Source organism: Penicillium angulare (assembly GCF_028827245.1).
Source record: "Penicillium angulare strain IBT 27051 chromosome Unknown utg000004l_segment0_segment0, whole genome shotgun sequence".
Lineage (NCBI taxonomy): Eukaryota > Fungi > Ascomycota > Eurotiomycetes > Eurotiales > Aspergillaceae > Penicillium > Penicillium angulare.
In genome coordinates, this window is record NW_026623163.1 from 6,123,133 (window position 1) to 6,143,075 (window position 19,943).

Genomic DNA, 19,943 nt, shown 5'->3' on the forward strand with positions numbered 1-19,943 from the left:
ATGGGATGCAAGGGGCGGCACCATTTGTTAGTGACGCTTGGAGTAGCCTCTTTGGATAGGTTCTTATTTATTTTGAGAATATTAATACGAGAGCTCCTTAAATGGATCGTGCTTAATTGTGCGTGGTATATAGAGGTCTGTGGATAGTATTCGACACTACTGATAGTGTATATGAATCTAAATGAAGGATTCAAAGTCGGGGTCGGGGTCGGAGTACCAGAGTGCCATCTCATGGTGTGTTGGTACCCAGTGGATGTTTTCCACGAGTAAGCTTTGGTGGTCGAGGGGGACAGTGGCGGCTATAAACGGGAGATGTGATGAAATCATGATCTGTAGTTATCTTTCGGGATATCCAGATCAGGCAGCGTACACGGGAAAAGTAGACACCCGATGCCTATACCTGAGTCAAGTGTGTCTACCTAAAGTCAGATCTGAGTGTTCAATTTTTAGTACTTCTAGTGTTTTCAACTTTTTTTCTCTCGTGAACTATGAAATTTGAAGCGGTACGCCCAAGTGAAGATAAGCCGTGTTTTGAAGGGTAGTCACACAGTCGGGCAAAGTCGTGTTGTACTTGTACAGTAACATGGGTCTCCAATCAAGGCATTCAGAATTTAACATTTAACTATAGGAGACGTTGGTGACTTGGATTTGAAAAATCAATCGTCCAGTAACCTTTATCGGAATATCCGGGATGGGGGGGGGGGCAGCTGAAGCTGACCCGACCGTAGCAGTTTGTTGCCACCGGGGCGAAGCCCAGTTGACTGCGAAATAAAATGACAAGTTTCTCGAGTTCAAGTTTTTTCACACGCCAAGAATTCTTACAGTGAGATTATGCTTGTCTTTGATTAGCTGGTTGGAAATTTGGAAATTGTTATTAGGCAGTCTGCATGCCAATCGGGTCCAAGGCAGTGCCACCGGCGGATCTTGAGTTCTTGATAGTGCATTGCACCAATAGGTCCTGTACCGATCTTGAAATACTTCCAGTATGCAGCAAGAAGTCAGTTGGACATCAAGACAAGGAACCATTTTTAAAAGATAGTGGCGTTGCAATGAACTGGGCTAGTTTCTCAGCTGGGATTTCCTTTTGATTCACGTTTTACAACCCCGACTCCGTACATTCGCATGTACCGATCCTTCTATTCTAGTTCTAGAACCATGACTCGGGATACATTAGGTCAAAATACGGAGTACTCCGTACATACTTGTAGCGGAAATCTGACATGTCTATCACTAAATACTCCGTATACTTTATCGCAAAGAAGCACTCTTGGAGTGGAGTACTTTCCTACATTTCCGTGATGTACGCGTATTCTAAGAGGCTCAGTGGGCGAACCGAAGATAGCTATGGTGCGAGCACACGGGAAGTGGATAGACTTGCTCGGTAAAGTCAATCTAAGGAGACAATAAAGAAAAGTGTCGGCTAAATCCCGCTAGCCACCAGGTGCCAAGAGTCTTGTCTCGATGATAAGACTAGCCAAGCAATTAAACAAGCCTCGGGGGGCCCGAGAGAGCTTTCGCCGTCGGAGTTCCCTATAGGATTTTGATGGCTTCATTTCCTTCATTTCCTTCATCTCACCCTCTCCAGGAACAGCCACTTCGGTGCTTTTCTGAGGTTTGTTGACCCTGCAAGTTTCCACGCGCATTATGCTTTGCATTTCCGTCTACTACTCCCCGAGAAGACAAATCGCCGTTGTTGAATCCATCTCGTGTTCAGTGGACCGGGAATTTAAGCAAGTGGGCACATGGCACTCGATTCTTTTCCCGCACAGCCAATGATTCGGCTTTGCCGCGGGGCAGACTTACCAGAGTTACAGTGGCACGGCATAGGTTGCATGCGCTATGCCCGATAAAACGAGGTTCCTGGTGCGTGATTGGAAGCGGGATCAGCCTTATCCGCCAACATTTGCCTACGAAGCTCGGGCATATGGCCGAATGGGGATTAGCGTGTTATCGCTAGATAAGCTAGATACGCATGGCGTGATAAGTAGTCCGGGGTACTGATAATGGCCCACTATTGCACCATGAAAGAAAAAAAAAATAATAGAGGAAGCTTCACGAGGAACTTAGCTCCGAGAGAGAGAGTAAAAAAGAGATTAGCAGATCTTGGCAAGAATCTAAATTAAATTCGCAGAGGCAAAATTTGCCAATGATCAATTTCCATTAGTCTTCGGGGTCATCGTAGTCTGTCTGATCACAGGAGATAAAAGGTCTACAACTCCCGACCCTACATCCTTCTACCTTCTTCCCCTCACTTTTATTCCCCTCCGTCTTTTTCCCTTTCCCCTCGTCGCAGATCGGCATTTCTTCCCCCATCCACTTTCCCTTCTCTGAACCCTTCCTTGCATAGGGCGCTGTGTCTTCGCTCGCCTTACTCAAGATGTCGGTCACAGAGGTCAAACGCTCTTCCAGTTCGATGGAGATCCAGGAGACTAGCCAGGAAAAAGCCATTGAAGTGAGAGGAGGTGAAGTCGAGGATCCTCACAAGCCCAAGAAAAGTCTCATCTCGGAAAATTACAATCTGGGAATTGGAGATGAGGATCCTACTGACGACGAGCTTCATGGCGCCAATGCGCTGCGTCGTGTATCTGCTCCTATCCCATGGGCAGTGTACACGGTCGCTTACGTAGAGTTGTGCGAACGTTTCTCTTACTACGGAACTCAAATTTTGTGTACGTTCATCTTGAAGGTTTACTTTTGTATCACTCGAGTGCTAACGTGAGCTTATGCTTAGACTCCAACTTCGTCAACCACGCTTTACCCCAGGTCGACGGCCCCGCTGGTTCGAATCACAACACTGGTGCAGGTGGTGGCTCCTCTCAGGGTGTCTCTGGAGCTCTTGGTAAGGGCGTGGAGGCCGCCAATGGAATCAACACTTTCAATACCTTCTGGTGTTACTTGGTGCCCCTTGCCAGCGCCTGGCTTGCCGATGAGCACTGGGGTCGATACAAGACTATCTGCTGGTCTATTGCTATTGCTATCTTCGGTCATATAATTCTAGTCATTTCCGCCATTCCTCCGGTCATCACGAACACACCTGCTTGTTACGGCGTTTTCATTGTCGGTGTCATTATCATGGGCTTGGGAACAGGTGGTTTCAAGCCTAACATTTCGGCCCTGGTCGTTGAACAAATCCCAGCCATTAATATGAAGGTTCGCACGTTGCCCTCAGGTGAGCGCGTGATCATCGATCCTACGATCACGCAGAGTCGTATCTACCACTACTTCTACCTGTTCATCAACATCGGTGCTCTGATCGGACAAATTGGCATGGCCTACGCCGAAAAGTATGTTGGCTTTTGGCTGGCATTCTTCCTGCCTACACTCATGTTTTTGACATGTCCTTTGATCATGTGGTGGGGACGCCACCGTTACCGCCAGTCTCCTCCCCAGGGCTCAATTACATCCAAGGCAGCCCGAGCATTCTGGTACGCTCTCAGTAAACGCTGGCACTGGAACCCCGTCAAATTTTGGAAGCGTACTCATGACGGTTCTCTATGGGAGAATGTCAAGCCATCTAACATTCCCCAGAGCCAGCGCCCTCACTGGATGACCTTCGATGATGCCTGGGTCGACGAGGTGCGCCGTGGATTCGCTGCATGTGCTGTTTTCTGCTACCTCCCACTGTACTGGTTGGCATACAGCCAACTTACCAACAACTTGACCGCACAGGCTAGTACAATGGCCCTGGGTGGTGTTCCCAACGATGTCATTAACAACCTGGATCCATTCGCATTGATCATCTTTATTCCCATCTGCGATACATTCCTGTACCCCGCTCTGCGAAAGATGGGCTACCGTTTTACAGCCATCAAGAAGATCTTCCTCGGCTTCATCTTCGCTTGTCTGGCCATGGTCTGGTCCGCTGTTGTGCAGCTCTACATCTACAAGAAATCGCCCTGTGGATACCAAGCCAACAACTGCTACACTGCCGATGGAGCCATCCGTAACGCACCACTGAACGTGTGGATCCAGACAGGTGCCTACGTCCTGATTGCGTTCTCTGAAATCTTTGCCTCCATTACATCTCTTGAGTATGCTTACTCCAAGGCTCCACGAGGCATGCGTTCCCTGATCCAGGCTATTGCCCTCTTCGCTAATGCCATCTCCGCCGCTATTGCCGAGGCACTGAACCGTCTGTCCAGCGATCCCCTCCTCGTCTGGAACTACGGTGTCTTTGCCGTCTTGGCTGGTCTGGGTGGTGTATTCTTCATCTGGCAATTCTGGGGTCTGGATCAGGAAGAAGATGAGCTTAACAACTTGCCCGAGGGTCATGTTATGGCTGATGAGAAGATTGCCCTTGAGGTTGCCGAGATTGGCCCTGTTAAGGGATAAAGTTGATTGTTTCGTTGCGTTTGCTTTGCTTTTCTTAGTTCGACTTGCTTCAAGTTCTTTTCGTTGCTTGCTTGGCGTCATGATACCTCAATGTGCTTCCGCCTCATGAAAATATGCAACGTCCTTACGATTTTATTGTTACCCATAATACAGCAACGCATTCGATCATGATGATATTCAGATACATAAATTCTCTTATCATTTCGTAATATTTCTATAGAATTTCCATAATATGAAGTCTTTTAAGTGAGCCTCGAACAACTTCTATTTCCCTCTCCAAGTCGCTCAGAACTTGAACTTTGACGACGATAAAAAGAAAATTGAAACTTATCGCACGCAGGGCAATATGATCGTGTTCTCTTTGCAGTTTAGTATGATTGAAACATACAAAATAGGCGAGCGATGTGATGATTAAAACGGATGGATGTTCAAATGCCTATTGAGCCCGCAGCCGTGGAGCGTACTTCATTTAGTCAATGTCAATGTTCAAATCGGTAGCTGGTAACCGATGGATTGACGTTCGGAACTGTTTCAAAAATGACGAACCATACATGAAAATTAACAAAATCCAACCGGCAAATGAACCGGCATGCAGGTAAGTTCTCACCCTTCACAGCTCTTTTCTTCGTGCAGGTGAAGTCTCTTCTTGAATCTCACGAAATTTGACACTTTCAACGACTTAGCTAGGCCATCAGCGACATTCTCCACCCCCGCGATCGGGCAAAAATTGATTTCCAAACGATCCTGCAAGTCCATGACTGCCCAATACTTGATGTCCATCGCTTTAGTAGACTCATGATACCCTTCCTCGAACAACACCTTCCATATGTTATTGTGGTATTGGTACCTCGCTAGGCATCAAGTTATCATCTAGCCTGGGATAGTAGTATAGAATGTTGGCGCTAGTACCTGGGTGCTATCCCAAGATCTCGAAGCTCTGGTTTTCTTGATCTCTGTGTATATATTGACCCATTATTTGATGTAATCATGAATCATGTTATAATAGTAGGTGTTCAAAAGCCTTGAAACTCCAACTTGAATGAGGTGTCCTTGACATGTAGTATCTGCGGAGCCGATTTTTTGGAAGCGCCTTCCTTTGATGTGTAGTTTCCCTAGGAGAGTCTGTATAAGATTCTACCTTTAAAATATATCCACAAAGCTGTCACAGGCCCAAAAGGCAATCCCCCCTGTCGAAACTTTGAGGTGATATGCGAGTATCACTCCTTGCTTTGTTCTGGGTTTGAAGCTGCGTTGTGTCTCAGTTTCGTGGCGGCGTTGAAATAAAATTCGTTTAAGCTGACGATGCGAGAATTACTATATAGGGTTAACCGATGTCAACGTGGAGCCGTGAGAATACATCGGTGATCTCAGCGATACATTTGATTTTTCTGACTTCGATATCATTTCAGGTCTTCAAATTCTTCTGAGCCCAACCGTCGTACTGGCTTGGCTGTAATTTATTTGGTGCGAGTCGAGTCGATATTGTGGAAATGTGTACGTGGAGGCATCGCCAGCCTCGTCGTCTGCTCCAAACTCTTTGCCTTCGTTTGCAGCCAGTCGACTTGCTGGAACTTTTGCAAACTTGGGAGTGGAGGCCTGGGTTAAAGTTGGAGCGGCACTGGCGTCTTCCTTATGTTGCTCTCGGATTGCCGGAGCTTGTTGAAGCGCAATCTTGCACTTGACAGGGTCAGCAAATCGTGGACTACTCAATGAAATTAGTAGGTGCCAGTAACACAGTAGGAGATACTTACAATTGTCATTCTCATTCTTTCTAAACCTTCCCATCATCAGTCATCCTTTCCATGAGATCCTTTTTCCATTGGATTCAAGTTCACTGCAGTGGGGGAAAGGGCCACTTCTTCTAAATCCTTTCGCTCCTTTCTAACCTCATGATGACTCTGAATAATAAGGCCGAGGATCAACAACTTGAAGGTCGAAGATATAAGAACTTCCCCCGGCAATCTACTATCAAGAACGTCAATATTGGAATGAGTCAATACTGGAATATCTACAAATGATCTGAATTCTAACCCCGAGTTCCTATATATCATTACGATGATCATTTCTTCCTAAGTTCAACCCCAGACGTAAATCTCCCGGTAAACCGGGTTCTTCGGCACCTGAGCGAAGGCATAGTGGGCCTGACAAGATTCCCAGGCGTCAAATCGGGGTTAACGGTCCAGCCTGCTCCACAACTACAAATTAATGGGCTAAAATAGGTCAGGCGATGGATTTTGCTTGTTTATGACCTGTCATCACTACACCCAAATATTACAGTGGAAATGAATACGGCCCACAAAATGGATCAAGTGGGTATCATCTTTGACGGGCAAAACAGTAAGACTTGGCGTCCGGCCTGATAATGCATGATCCATACCGCTTCTTTAAGGCTGTACTACGTGAATAGGCATGGATGCGCCGTGGGCATACAGCCCTGTGGCATTGCTAAAATTGAAGCAATCTCTTTGCTAAGTTACTCATTCCATTTTGCTGGGTTGTTTCAGCTGGAAAGAGATTAATTACAGATACTAGTAATCGGCGACGAAAAGATGACTGTGTACAGAACACGAAGTACGGAATAGGGAGCAGTTTCGCTGTACCTGACACCGCCCCAATTCTAAAGTTTTCTAAAGTTCAGCTCGATGGAGACCTGACAGCCCTATGCAGTTCAAGTTCAGATCTGGAATGTGGCTGCCTGCACGGGAATCCGCGGAATTCTTTGATTAAAAATTGGGAAGTTCCAGTTTCCAGTTTCTAATTTCCAATTTCCAAATTCCGAGTTCATTGATTGTTGGTTACACATGTATGTGTACTATATTTGGCTAGAAAACAACCGCAGTGGATAAATATTATGTACACAAGTACGATCAGGAATTTGGAACCGACCATCATTTCGGGCATTGGGATCGGATGCCAACGGTGTGGCTGAAGGCCCTTTTGGCCCCATAACAGGGTCCACTTAGCTCGTCGAGACCTGATTGTTCAGGGGTCGTGGTGGATCGACAGATCCGTTCCGTATGGACGAACCGATGTGTGTGGATTTGTTAGGAAACCCTGATCTTGTTTACGGGCGCTGCAATTGACTCTATTTTCAATCTGAGGTACAGGGAAGTATTCTGGATATTTGAAGTATGATTGACTATGCTTTCTGTATCGAGCCTTATTATGCGCTGGATAGGCTGATTCGCTTCGGGGACTATTTTTGCTTTACAGGGTTGTTGTTGCGGTGTTGTGCCGAGCTGGATATTGTCCGGGTTACATATTTGAATTGCCCGAATAGGTATAAGCTGCGTCCTTTTTTTTGGCTCGAATTGGGACTCGATTATGGATAGTTGATGGATAATCGCATCATATTATGCGACTTTGAAACAGCTGGAAGGTCATACATAAGCACAAGCATAATTTCTGGATTAGTATAGAACTCCATTCTCAGCCAAGTCTCAGTCCCATTAGGACTCGGACTCAAGATATATCGCAATTGCCTAAAATTCCGCTTCTCTTCAGTGTGGCTGTTCGACTGCGCAAATTTCTGCAGTTCGCCTAGAACAGCAAAGTAGGAGGGTTCGATTTCCGCTAGCTTTGACATCACCAGTCCCACTGTGTTCCCCACTCAATCACTGTACCATGATTTGCTTATCCCTGGGAACGCCAATGCACTATTGGGAGCATACCGCGCGCCGCGCTCCCAAATCTCGGGGCCAAGATCAGCCATCCGGTATTCCCGGTACATAAATAAAATGAAAGATCCCTAGTTGCCCTTTCCCCGGAAGATCACTGCTTTAACTCTTTTCGTTCCTCTGCTTCGCTCCACCTGTTAGGAAAGAGGCTGCTGCAGTCTCACCATGAAGGTCTCTGCACTACTGAGTTCCATTGCGCTGGGCGCACTGCCTGGTAAGTATCTGATCGCCCACCTTGATCGCCCACCTAACTGCTCCGCTCGGGTAGATTCCCACCTTCAAATTATGAGATAAGACCTTGCCCACTAACTGATCCGAATTGAATTTCTTTAGGTGCAATTGCAGCTCCTGGATTCATCGAAAGAGAAAGTGAACAGCTCGCTGCAGACATCATTGTCCGCGCCCTCCCCAATGCCCCGAATGGATACACTCCAACCAACGTGAGCTGTCCAGCCAGCAAACCAACACTTCGCAGTGCCGCCAAGCTCTCCTCGAATGAAACATCTTGGCTAGAAACCCGTCGCAAGAAGACCGTCACGCCTATGAAAGACTTTTTCAGCCATGTCTCTGTCGGCGGATACGATGTCGGTTCATACATCGATAAGCACTCCAGCAATATGTCGAATCTCCCGAATATCGCTATCGCTGCGTCTGGTGGTGGTTACCGTGCTATGTTGAACGCTGCTGGTGCTGTTAAGGCCTTTGACAGCCGTGTTGAGAATGCTACTACAAAGGGGCATCTGGGTGGTATCCTGCAGTCGGCTACTTATGTTGCTGGTCTGAGTGGTGGTAGCTGGCTGGTCGGCTCAATTTTTATCAACAACTTTACCTCCGTCGCAGATTTGCAGACTTACGGCGATGGTCAAGTCTGGGCGCTCGGTGATAACATTTTCGAGGGTCCCAAGACCGGCAGTATTCATGCGCTGGATACAGTCGATTACTACAAGGATCTGGCAGAGGCTATCGAGTCTAAGAGGAAGGCTGGCTTTGACGCCTCTATTACTGATATATGGTATGTGACTTCGTGTTTTTGGTGCCAATTTCAGAAATTGTGAAAAAGAAAAACCCCAATGCTAACTCTTTTCAACGCAGGGGCCGTGCTTTGGCTTTCCAGATGTACAATGCTACCGAAGGAGGAATTGATTACACCTGGTCGTCTATTGCTGAGACCCAGGACTTCATCGACGGCAACTACCCAATGCCGTTGGTTGTCGCTGACAGCCGTAACCCAGGCGAGGTCCTCTCATCATCTTACTCAACTGTCTTCGAGTTCAACCCATGGGAGTTTGGATCGTTCGACCCAACATTGTTTGGATTTGCCCCTCTGAAGTACCTTGGCTCCGACTTTGATGGCGGCAGCATCTCCTCGAACGGATCCTGTGTACGTGGTTTTGACAACGCCGGATTTATCATTGGATCATCCGCTACTCTCTTCAACGAAGCCATCACAGAGCTAGGCAGCAACTCGTCCTCGATCACCGCTTGGGCTGAGGGCGTTCTCAAGGATGTTTTCAACAGCGTTGATAAGGCAGACGATGACATTGCCTCTTACAAACCCAACCCCTTCTACGGATACAACAAGAACATCTCGCCATTTGCCAGCCAAACTACCCTGGACATCACCGATGGTGGAGAGGATGGACAAAACATTCCTCTGCACCCTCTCATTCAGCCCGAGCGTGCTGTCGATGTGATTTTTGCCATCGACTCCTCCGCTGATACCTCACTTAGCTGGCCCAACGGAACCTCACTCGTAGCTACTTACGAGCGTAGCTTGAACAGCACCGGAATTGGCAACGGCACCGCTTTCCCTGCTGTTCCAGACCAGAACACATTCGTCAACCTGGGTCTGAACACTCGCCCTACCTTCTTCGGCTGCAACAGCTCTAACATCACCGGTCCCTCTCCCCTGGTCGTGTATCTCCCCAACTACCCCTACACTTCCCAGTCCAACACCTCCACCTACCAAATGACCTACGAGGACTGGCAGCGTGACAACATCATCACCAACGGATACGAAATCGCCACTATGGCCAATGGTACTCGCGACGGTAACTTCACTGCTTGTGTTGGCTGTGCCATCCTGAGTCGTTCCTTCGAGCGTACCAACACTGATCTTCCCGAAATCTGCACACAGTGCTTTACAAATTACTGCTGGAATGGTACCACCAACTCCACCCAGCCTAACGAGTATGAACCCTCAGACTTGATGGTATCCTCAGATGCTAGCTTCATGATGCCTACCATCCTCTCTTCTGTGATGGCAGTCAGCGTGACTCTTTTCACATTGGTGTAGACTGCATCTGGAAAGATGATCATTTCGTTTGCATTTCGTTTGCAGGTTCTTATTTATGTAATTGCGCTTTTGCGCCACGATTTCACGGCCTTCATTGCCAAGTACTGTACGATTAGTATGCAGTTTATACATACCATTGAGGAATCTCATGCAAATAATCATACCAAGCATTGAACTAAATCTCTCTTAGCAGAGTATTGACGTGTTGCAAGGTTCTTACTATGTTTTAAGATTCAAAGTTTATAATTGATAGCGTATGAACCAGTGTCATTCATTCAGTTGTAGCCTATATACTTGATTATCAGGACCAACCAACCCCGCCCTTCCAACTTATTACCTGGCATGTAATCCCTAGGTATAAGTAGCTATACAACTTAGTAAACGTTCATAACGTCATATCCTGTTTCAATATACAACTTGAATAAATTCAAACCACATTAAGATAATCATGCTGCGCCAACCTCTCTCGCAACCTTCTCGGGATGATCGGCCGGCAAAACATCAGCAATAGTCTCATCCGTTCCAGCCAAATCATCCTCGAGATCAACATGATCCCTAATCTTCAAGAAGATAACGGGAGCAGCAACAACAAGGGAAACACCCAGAAGGACCCAATTGCTGATAAACTCCTTCTCATATGAGAGCTTTCTCGCATCAAGGTTGTTAACAACGGCCGCACCAATGGACTGAATACCCTTGTAGAAACCAACGTAGTTTGCAGAGCGACGGCCAGAGTTCGAAAGAGCACCCATAAACCTATAAACGGTTAGAATTAATCGTGACATTCAAGAGAGTTTCGTGGGTGATCTTACCAGTAAATACTAGCCTGCCACGCAGCATCGTAGAAACCATAGAAGAGATATAGGAACATTGGTCCCACATATCCCTTTGTAGTCCAATCTGTCGCCACGAAACCAGAGCCTTTAGCAACAGAGGCTCGGGTATAGGTCTTCTCGTACGCATAACCACCACCCCAGATGGCGAATGTTAGAATAAGGAGAACAACCCATGTAATCTTTGCACGGACGGAACGTCGCACACTCTTGCCATCGAGCAGAACACCCCAGATACCAGCAGCAATGATCTGAGCAAGCCAGTAGAGAAGATTGTTCAGCGCCTTGGTGCGGGTGGTGAAGTGGGCGCCGTTGACGGAATTCTGCTGGTAGACGTAGAACCAGTTGGAAACGAAGAACATAGGGAAGAGTAGAACGACGAAAGGCTCGAAGCGCAGTGTCTCCCAGAGACCCTTTAGTTCGGATTGCCAAGTAGGATGCTTCATTAGGATAACGCGGCTGCCGTCTGGACGGATAATATCCTTTGCGTTGCACAGGCAGAGGGCTAGGAGTGCACCGATGGCCATGAGGACAATGAAACCGATGTATGTGCCACTGGAGACTGTGACGTTTTCTTTTGTGTGCATGTTTTGGCCCAGTGGAATCTGAATTATGGTATTAGCATGATATTGAGTTTGATTAGGGTAGAGATCCGATCTTACCAAACTACCGACCACGGCGCCCATGTTGAAAATTCCCCAGAACCAGGCAAAATAGGTACCCTTCTTAGTCTCCATTGGGTAGGAGATCATAATTGTTCCCTGGGCGGTCCAGAGGAGACCAGCGCAGATACCAAGGAAAGCACCGGCGAAGAGGTTAAAGCCGGGGACGTGATGTTTCAGCGAGACGAGCAAACTAATTGCGTACAGCATGTAACCAATGCCACCGAATGCGAGGGTCCATTTCACACCGAGCTTGTTCACGAATGTACCGCCGAAGATACCGAAGACTGCGAAAGCGCTGTATAGAGCTGTGTTCTAGAAGAAGTTAGAAAAATAAACCCTTAAGAGGAAAATGCGATAAAAGTTGAGCTGTTGGAAGCGCGTTCGAGTTGCAAGAATATTCCAACGATAGAAAATTCCTTTACTTACCATATTGTCTGACAGTGTTGCGTCTGTCCTTCCACCACCTCCCATTCCACCGAGCGCATTGAACATACCAGGACACATGAAGCACACAAATGCGACCATTACCAGCTGAACTCTGGGCGACGCATACCAGGGGACGTTGAAGCCGAATACGCGAAATTGTTTGTACTTCCAACCTGAAGGTAGAACGGTAGCTCCACCGTCCTCATGCTGATCATGAGCAGTCTCCATCTCCGTGTCGTTGATATTTCCAATGGATTTATTCTCGGTAGTCATGATGCTAACCTTGGATCTAGCAAGATACAAGACTATTTATCAGAAAGGTCCACCGGTAACTAAATAAAAGAAAAAAGAAGGAACTCCGAAGAAAGCGGGGGGAACCACGACCATTAAAATAATGATAAGTCTCCACCCCTATTATTCTATTATTTTCGACGTTTGCTATCTTCACCAATCAGCGACATAAAAAGTTAAAATGCGATCCTAGTCTCGTGCTCGAGCGTTTTCCCTGTCGGGTCGATAAGCCGTCAGCTCAGACTTAGGGGGTCGGGGTCATGCTGGTCGCCTGATCCACTTTACAGTACAATCAAGATAAAGTGGAGTAGTGGACTCGGGGAGACGATAGGGAGTAGAGTAGGCTTTCGACGTGGACTCCACCCCCACAAACAACATCAGGGATAAGGATGCCACATGTGGTTTTCCATGGGCCAAGAATAGTGTGTTGTTTTACTCGAACGGTGCATTGTACATGTCCAGTTGGCTCACATGGCTGTGCGTCAAGCACGGTGGGGAATGAAACATGGCTTATTTTGCGTCTAGCGGGGGGAGGTTATTGGATGATAGGTCGACTAGTAAAGGGATCAGATGTAACATTGCCAGGAAGAGTCCATTGACAGGTTCGATCTCGATTAAACCGTTCCATTCTATTTATCTTTTAGGTCTTTGCTCTAGTGTCGCGTGGGTTTCTAGGATCTGGATCTGTGGCTTGAGGGAACCCTGAATCAAACTTGAATCCACTATGTGTCATTAGTATCGGAGGGGAATAAGCACTAGGATAGATATCGTGAACTTCTAGTTAGTGCAGTGCCAGATTGATGGATGGGAACCTTGAATCGAGGACAAAGCTAATGTTACACTATATCTCGCTTCGAACCCCGGGCTCGGGTTTATACATTATGTTCAGGATAAATATTCCATACTAGAAGTTAGAACTACTAGTATGTACCTGCTAGAACCTTTACCATAATCTAGTTTTCCATGCGGTGTTACAGTGCTTATTGAGACGGTGACACCCATGCACATCCCCAGGGTGATCTAGGATGATCCCTCGTCTATCTAGACCTCGTATTGGTTTTAAATTGCAGGGGATCTAGTTTTTTTTTGGCTATTTTCAGAATGAACCGAGATTGAATCTTTGAACTGTCAGTTGTTGGTTTTTGTCCATGCTGAAAATTGACTTGCCGACCGGGTGGCGAGTCGTAGGATCCTGCAACTACCCAGCCGACCAACCTGGGGGCCTCAGCCTCAGGATCCACCGCGGCCTCCCATTCTGCAAGTACATGGAGCTAGCTTATCATAAATAGCTGAAACAGTTCACTGGTTCATTTATATATTGAAGTATGATTGTGAATATCATCTGGGCACTACATACTACTAGTAGTAGTAGTAATAGTAGTAGTGGTGCCAGTGGCTATACATTATTGGGATACTATACTATATTCCAAACCATACTACTAGATGAAGGTAGCCGGTTCGTCAAAATTTGAGAGTTCCACAGTGCAACCCTTGCTTCAAGTTCACTCACTATTGGACTAGTACTATAGGAACTTGAATATATACAATGCTGCCAGTGGTCGGAAACCTGTACATGTAACTGCGTTCAAGTTGCTATGGATTTGCACGGTCAGGCTCGGCTATTCGTTGAAATCTCTAGTTTTAACCATGAAATTTCCATATGAGAGGCTAGATTGTTCAAACTAAATAGGTGATTCACAATGCATCCTGAAACCCAAGTTAAAGAGTGGAACTCTTATAGTGTTGATCCTTCTCCGCTGAATCCATCTCAACCTTGTTAGCGATCGTCGTCAGGTGACCCGGTTACCATAGAAACGGCCCTGAGTTGACCCAGCTTCACCCAAACACGCTCCACCCGTTCTATTTTGCCTTGCAGCTTCAATGCGTTCCGGACTTTGACCGCCACCCGCGACTGTTCGATACGACCCGCCATGAGTGTAAGGTAGCGCTGGTATCTTTAATCGACAACATTCATATTCATATCGAGAAACGACACCAACCTTGACTACCAAACCATCATTATGGCACGCGCTGCCGTCCTCCCTTCATCCCCAGCCAAGCGGGGGCCGCGGGCGGCATCTCGAACGACATTGAACAAATCCACCAAGGCAGCTAGTGCAGCATCGTCAGCCGCCAAGAAGCGCGCCCCCGTTAAGTCGAGCTTCATAAATGCGCATGATGATCTCGACTCAGATACGGACGATGAGCTTGGGATGATGATGAAAGAGCAACCTGACACCGCTGCCCGACCTCGGGGCCGACCTGCTGGACGTGTGAAGACCAAGCCCCCTGTCCCACGAAGAACGATAACGAAAACTACGCCAGCGCCTGCCCTTGAGGAATCGCATGACGACATGACATCCAACCAAGACGAGCCCAAGCCAGCCAAGAAACGTGTTGGACGGCCAAGGAAGAACACTACCGCCGAGCCCGCTGCTCCCAAGCCTCGAGGGCGACCAAAGGCAGACGCAACAAAAAAGACCATCGCGCCCAGAAAGAATATTCGCGCAGCGACCGAAGATAACACGAGCGACCAGTCGGACGGTCCCAAGCACATTACTATTGCAACAAACTCGACAACGATGCGCTCTAATCTTTTGCGTGGCCCAGCTAAGAAGAAGACTGTCACATTTCAAGAGGCGGATGGCGAATCAGAAGAGGAGGAAGAACAGCTCGAAGCACCTGCTGCTGGACGCCGCAAGGCGGCCGTAAAGAGCACTGATCCAGCCAAATCTGGCCTCGGAGGCGCACCGGTGCGCAAAGCTGCTACCGCAACAGGCCGTGGACGTAAGCCCGCGGCAGCGAAGAAGACTGCAACGAAACCTCTTTCTCCCAAGAAAGCTAAGCAAATTGCCAAGACGCTGTCTGCTTATGCCAGCTCCGATGGCGAGGAGGACGAATTGACTGCAGCCAAGTACGACATCAAGAGTCCCGTGAAGCTTATTGTCCATTCCCCAGCAAAGCAACAGTCTGAGGCCCCGACCCTGTGCTCTCCTGTGCGCAAGATCAACTTCACTCCCAAGAAAGCCTCTAATCTCGTTGACGAGAATGGCGAACCGAAACTTCCAACACCAAAACACGGATCAACAACTGGTTTGAGCTCACCAGTCCGAAGAATCAACTTCACACCAAACAAGAACCAACACACTGTTACGGATAATGGTCATTTAGCGCTTCCGCCAGGGAAAGCGATCGATTTCAGCGACTCGGTCTTTATGTCTAGCCCAGCTAGGCGGCCGGAAGCCTCTTCACCATTTAAGTTCTCGTTCAGAGAATCGGCCAACTGTGGTCCTCTTTTCCGCGACGAGTTGAACGGTGCACCTGCCCTTCAACCTTCACATGGCCCCTCGTCACCCTTGAAACTGTCACCAAAAAAGGGACGCCTTGGCGCATCATTCTCTCAATCGCCTTCAAAAGCAGAAACCCCTTCAATTCCTGCTCGAGCTTCCTTGATCCAGAGCCCAGCAAAAAGAATTGCTTCTCCGTTCAAAAGCTCTTTGTTCTCGGCTAAATCTTCCGTGACTGCGTCTACCACGCCAAATGATGATAACTCCTCGCATTCATCCTCTATAAGTTCCATGATTAGACGTCTGTCTTCGCACCAGGAAGAGGAAGAGGACCAAGCTGCCGATGAAGATCTTGAGATGGTAGAGGAAGTTGCTCGTGATATCTTTGGCATTGAGCTGCAGTCTGACGGCAAGTCGCCATCTCAATCTCCCTCGCCACAACAGATTCCTGAAATTGAAGCAGAGCATGAACTTCAAACACAAGAAGTTTCATTGGAGTCTCTTCCTGCGATGACTGAAGAGGAGGCGGAGGACGCAGACATTGACCAGAAGATTGAGGAGTTGCAGGAAGAGATTCGACATGAACCAGAAGATTTTGGAACTATTTGTTTCAATACAATGGAGGACCTTCAGAGGCCTTTCAAAAATCTAGATGCTCAGAATGATACTGAACTGTATATGACTTTGAGTGATGGCGAATCTGTCAACCAAGTTGATGAAAGCGATTATGATGAGCCTATCGAGGATTTGGTGATGGAATCTGTTGAGCCCGATGAGCCTCTGGATGAGCTCGACCTGGCTCCCAGTTCCCCAGCGCAGGAGACTGAGATGTTCTCGGTGCCTCGGACGCCAATCACAGAGTCGCCGCTAGACTTGGCACTTTTCGAGGAATGTGCTTTTGAAGAGCCCGGAACACCAACCCCTGCTCGTACGAGAACCTCACTCCAGAGCTTCGAAGATGAATTCGAAGATGAAAACCCTAGCGAGACTGGAAGCGTTGTACACCGGCCTTATGAGCAACAAGAGGCCGAGATTGACTCTTATGATGTCGATGAGATGGCCAACAATGATTCGGATTCTTCCATCGCATCTGATGCCGAGATGACTGTCATGTCCCAGACTCATTTGCCATACGATGTTGACAATGGCGAAGAAAGCCTATTTGAAGCCCTTGGACCAGCTCCTCCCACGGCACCTACCCCACCAGTCGAGGAACTTACTGAGTTTATGCAAGATAGTGTCAAGTCTCACACTCGCCTTTTCGATATCAACAATACGGAAGAGCGCATGGATATGCCAAGTAGTCCCATGGATACCACGCAATCTGACATTCCAACTCCTGTTTTGCCAAGGTGGTCCGGGACTCCAAGCACCCGAAGCCGACGAGGATCTAGGTTCAATCTTGATGCAGGCTTCACACCACTCGCAAGCAAGTTTGGCCGTTGGGAAGCCAACACACCCTCTCAAAGCCGACCATCTCGTCCACGTCGGCGCGGTGTTTCTCTCTCGTTGGCCCGTTAGAGCGATCAGCTGAGACCCACATTCCAGACGAAGGCGATGTTTCTTACCCTGATCTCTCGCGTTCTCCTCTTGCCAACACCCCCCGTCTCTTCTCTGAGCTGCCACTTCAGCCTCGCAGTGATGATACTTCAGTGACGCCCCCCTCGCCGTCTAAATCTCCTTCCGCTCGGGACAGTGACAATATGATCAACTCACCAAGTAGAAGCGACATTTTCGAAGATCTCGAGCCTGTCGTCCCCTTGCATCTCCGTACTCGTGAGAGCTTGCCATCCAAGTCGACTGGAAGAAAGAAGGCTGTCGCCTCAACAGATGAGGATAAAGAGAACCTCCCTGCCCCAGCCCCCTTGCCAGCCACACCGATGAAAGCACTTCCAGACCACCTTCGAACCGTCCATACGGTATCAAAGGTGCCATTGAAGGGTGAAGGGGAGATTTCCCCATTGAAGATGCCCCGCAAGCGTGGCCTGTCACTTTCGAGTACATCGCCGACTCGATCATCTCCTCGAATTCGCAAATCGGTTTTTCTTCCTCGTATGGACAGTGCTCCAGCCCTTGCTCCTCCAGAGCAGGTACAGGTGGCTCAAACACCCAGTCCTAAACGGCATTGCAGTGCCGCTCGCCGTGTCAGCTCTCGAATGAGCTCCCTGCCTGCGCCTAAAAGTCCTTCCGTTGTCAGTAGCCCTGGCAAGACTCCTCGTCGCAACCCAAGTCCCAAGAAGCAAGCACTTCGTGGTGCTGTCGTTTATGTGGATGTTCACACAACGGAAGGAGAGGATGCTTCCGGTATCTTCATTGAGCTTCTGCAACAAATGGGGGCCAGGTGCTTCAAATCGTGGTCTTGGAACCCACGAGCGAGCATGTCCCCGGTTGATGGTGTCGACCCTTTGCAGACAATTGGCAAGGTTGGCATCACACACGTTGTGTACAAAGATGGTGGTCTCCGGACCCTAGAAAAGGTCAAGCACGCCGGTGGCTTAGTGAAATGTGTCGGTGTCGGTTGGGTTCTCGAGTAAGTCCATGGTCCATTCGTCGTTCTAATTTTTTTAATTCTAACATTGGGATGTTTAGTTGCGAGAGAGAAAATAAATGGCTCGACGAGTCACCCTACGTTATTGACAACACTGTCATTCCCCGAGGTGGTGCTAAACGCCGCAAGAGCATGGAGCCTCGTGCCCTGAGCAACATCAACGGCACCCTGAAGCATATCGCTGAACCTTCCACGCCATCTGCTAGCGGACGCCGCTGCGGTGCAGATAACAGAGCCATGGAAGGTTTCCGCAAGATCACACCCCCGACTCCTCGCGGTGCCTCACCCTCTACCCCGACCCAGCAGTCTACTGGTGACCGATACCAAGTTCCACAAACACCCGGCTACAACTTCTCCAACCTCGATGCCATTGGCATGTCTCCCGCGACGCCCTACTTCCTCTCAAACCGCACACAGCTGGTTCAGCAATCCTGCCCGCCCAAGCAGAGTGGCCGGGGCTTGTTCCCTGTGCAGACTCCTACACTGAGCTTCGAGGAAGACGATCAGGAGAATCGGCGCCAGCAGCGAGCTCGTATGGAAGCTGCTCGACGAAAGAGCTATTTTCATAAGCCGGTTGTTGCTAGTCCGCTTGCCCGGTGATACATTATTTTTTTTATAAGCAGTTGTAAATGCATTTCTACTTCCATTGTACATATGGGATATCGTTATTGGAAGAAGTGGCGTTTTTGTTTTAGGGATTATGGATGGATGGACTGAGATCACGTTTGACCTACATAGTCGGCTATGGTATCTTGTGTTTTTTGAACAATGAAATGAATATTGAATATTTGATTTTCTTCATCCTACGTAGTCAATCAAGTATTCCCTTTGAATATCAAGCTTTCTGCAAAGTACATAGTCAGCTGTCTACCATAGAAATCATATAATGGGTTACAAAAATTGTTTGAATCAAATTTTATTTTTTTCATATTGACTAAATTGCTCCAAAAACCAAAAACCCATTCATTCAGGGGATTGTTATGGGGTACTCCGCGTATGAAGAGTCGAGCCTTGCGGTCTGTAAATGGCAGGGGGCGCGAACCCGAGGTCAAATTTCGGATCCATCGGAATCCGAAGCAAAGTTGGGGGTCAAAAGCAAAAAAATAAGTCTTGGCATTGGCAGGAATAGGAATGTGCTCCTGTCTTTCTTTGTGTTATACGCCCCCCGTAAGTTGAAAATTACTATAACTACCGACTACTTATGTGGCGGAATCTACTATTATAGTCTAAAGATGTGCCGTTGCGAATTTTCTATCTTTATATGTCCATACAGGATCCAGGTACGGTGTGTACCTTGTTGGAGTTGAAGGAGCGAATGACACCGGATGTGCGCGGAGTTCAAAGACGGGAAGTTTGTTATGTGGGTTATAGGTTATGGGTTATTTACGCTGGATCGGGTATGCCGATCGGTGGGATTGTGGCTGGTGATGAGTATCTTTGAGGAGGGATTGACGGGGTAGAAAGATGAGATTTTTCCATTGGGAATGGTTCTTGGAATGATTTCTGGCTGTTGCGTGTACTCTGTCGAATATTCGGAGTAGAAGACCGAGTACGTAACCCTGGAGGAGACGTGTCAGATGGCGCAGTT

The 19,943-nt window shown here is 47.9% G+C and overlaps 5 protein-coding genes across 5 annotated transcripts; 3 read left to right on the forward strand and 2 right to left on the reverse strand.

The window, feature by feature from the left end:
- Positions 1 to 2,377: 2,377 nt before the first annotated feature.
- N7478_006198 (uncharacterized protein) lies at positions 2,378 to 4,332 on the forward strand (the record flags this gene model as incomplete). The annotated part of the gene is made up of 2 exons (XM_056922412.1): positions 2,378 to 2,669; positions 2,732 to 4,332. The coding sequence occupies 2 exons, from the start codon at positions 2,378 to 2,380 to the stop codon at positions 4,330 to 4,332; spliced, it is 1,893 nt and encodes a 630-aa protein (XP_056780449.1).
- Positions 4,333 to 5,745: 1,413 nt separating this feature from the next.
- On the reverse strand, positions 5,746 to 6,092 carry N7478_006199 (uncharacterized protein; the record flags this gene model as incomplete). Its single annotated transcript, XM_056922413.1, has 2 exons — positions 5,746 to 6,009; positions 6,084 to 6,092. The coding sequence occupies 2 exons, from the start codon at positions 6,090 to 6,092 to the stop codon at positions 5,746 to 5,748; spliced, it is 273 nt and encodes a 90-aa protein (XP_056780450.1).
- Positions 6,093 to 8,174: 2,082 nt separating this feature from the next.
- N7478_006200 (uncharacterized protein) lies at positions 8,175 to 10,305 on the forward strand (the record flags this gene model as incomplete). The annotated part of the gene is made up of 3 exons (XM_056922414.1): positions 8,175 to 8,223; positions 8,343 to 9,021; positions 9,102 to 10,305. 3 exons carry the CDS (start codon positions 8,175 to 8,177, stop codon positions 10,303 to 10,305), a joined length of 1,932 nt encoding a protein of 643 aa, XP_056780451.1.
- Positions 10,306 to 10,751: 446 nt separating this feature from the next.
- Positions 10,752 to 12,502, reverse strand: N7478_006201 (DUF895 domain membrane protein; the record flags this gene model as incomplete). Its single annotated transcript, XM_056922415.1, has 4 exons — positions 10,752 to 11,061; positions 11,118 to 11,743; positions 11,801 to 12,115; positions 12,230 to 12,502. 4 exons carry the CDS (start codon positions 12,500 to 12,502, stop codon positions 10,752 to 10,754), a joined length of 1,524 nt encoding a protein of 507 aa, XP_056780452.1.
- A 2,039-nt stretch (positions 12,503 to 14,541) lies between these two features.
- On the forward strand, positions 14,542 to 18,955 carry N7478_006202 (uncharacterized protein; the record flags this gene model as incomplete). Its single annotated transcript, XM_056922416.1, has 3 exons — positions 14,542 to 17,162; positions 17,219 to 18,337; positions 18,397 to 18,955. The coding sequence occupies 3 exons, from the start codon at positions 14,542 to 14,544 to the stop codon at positions 18,953 to 18,955; spliced, it is 4,299 nt and encodes a 1,432-aa protein (XP_056780453.1).
- Positions 18,956 to 19,943: the final 988 nt, after the last annotated feature.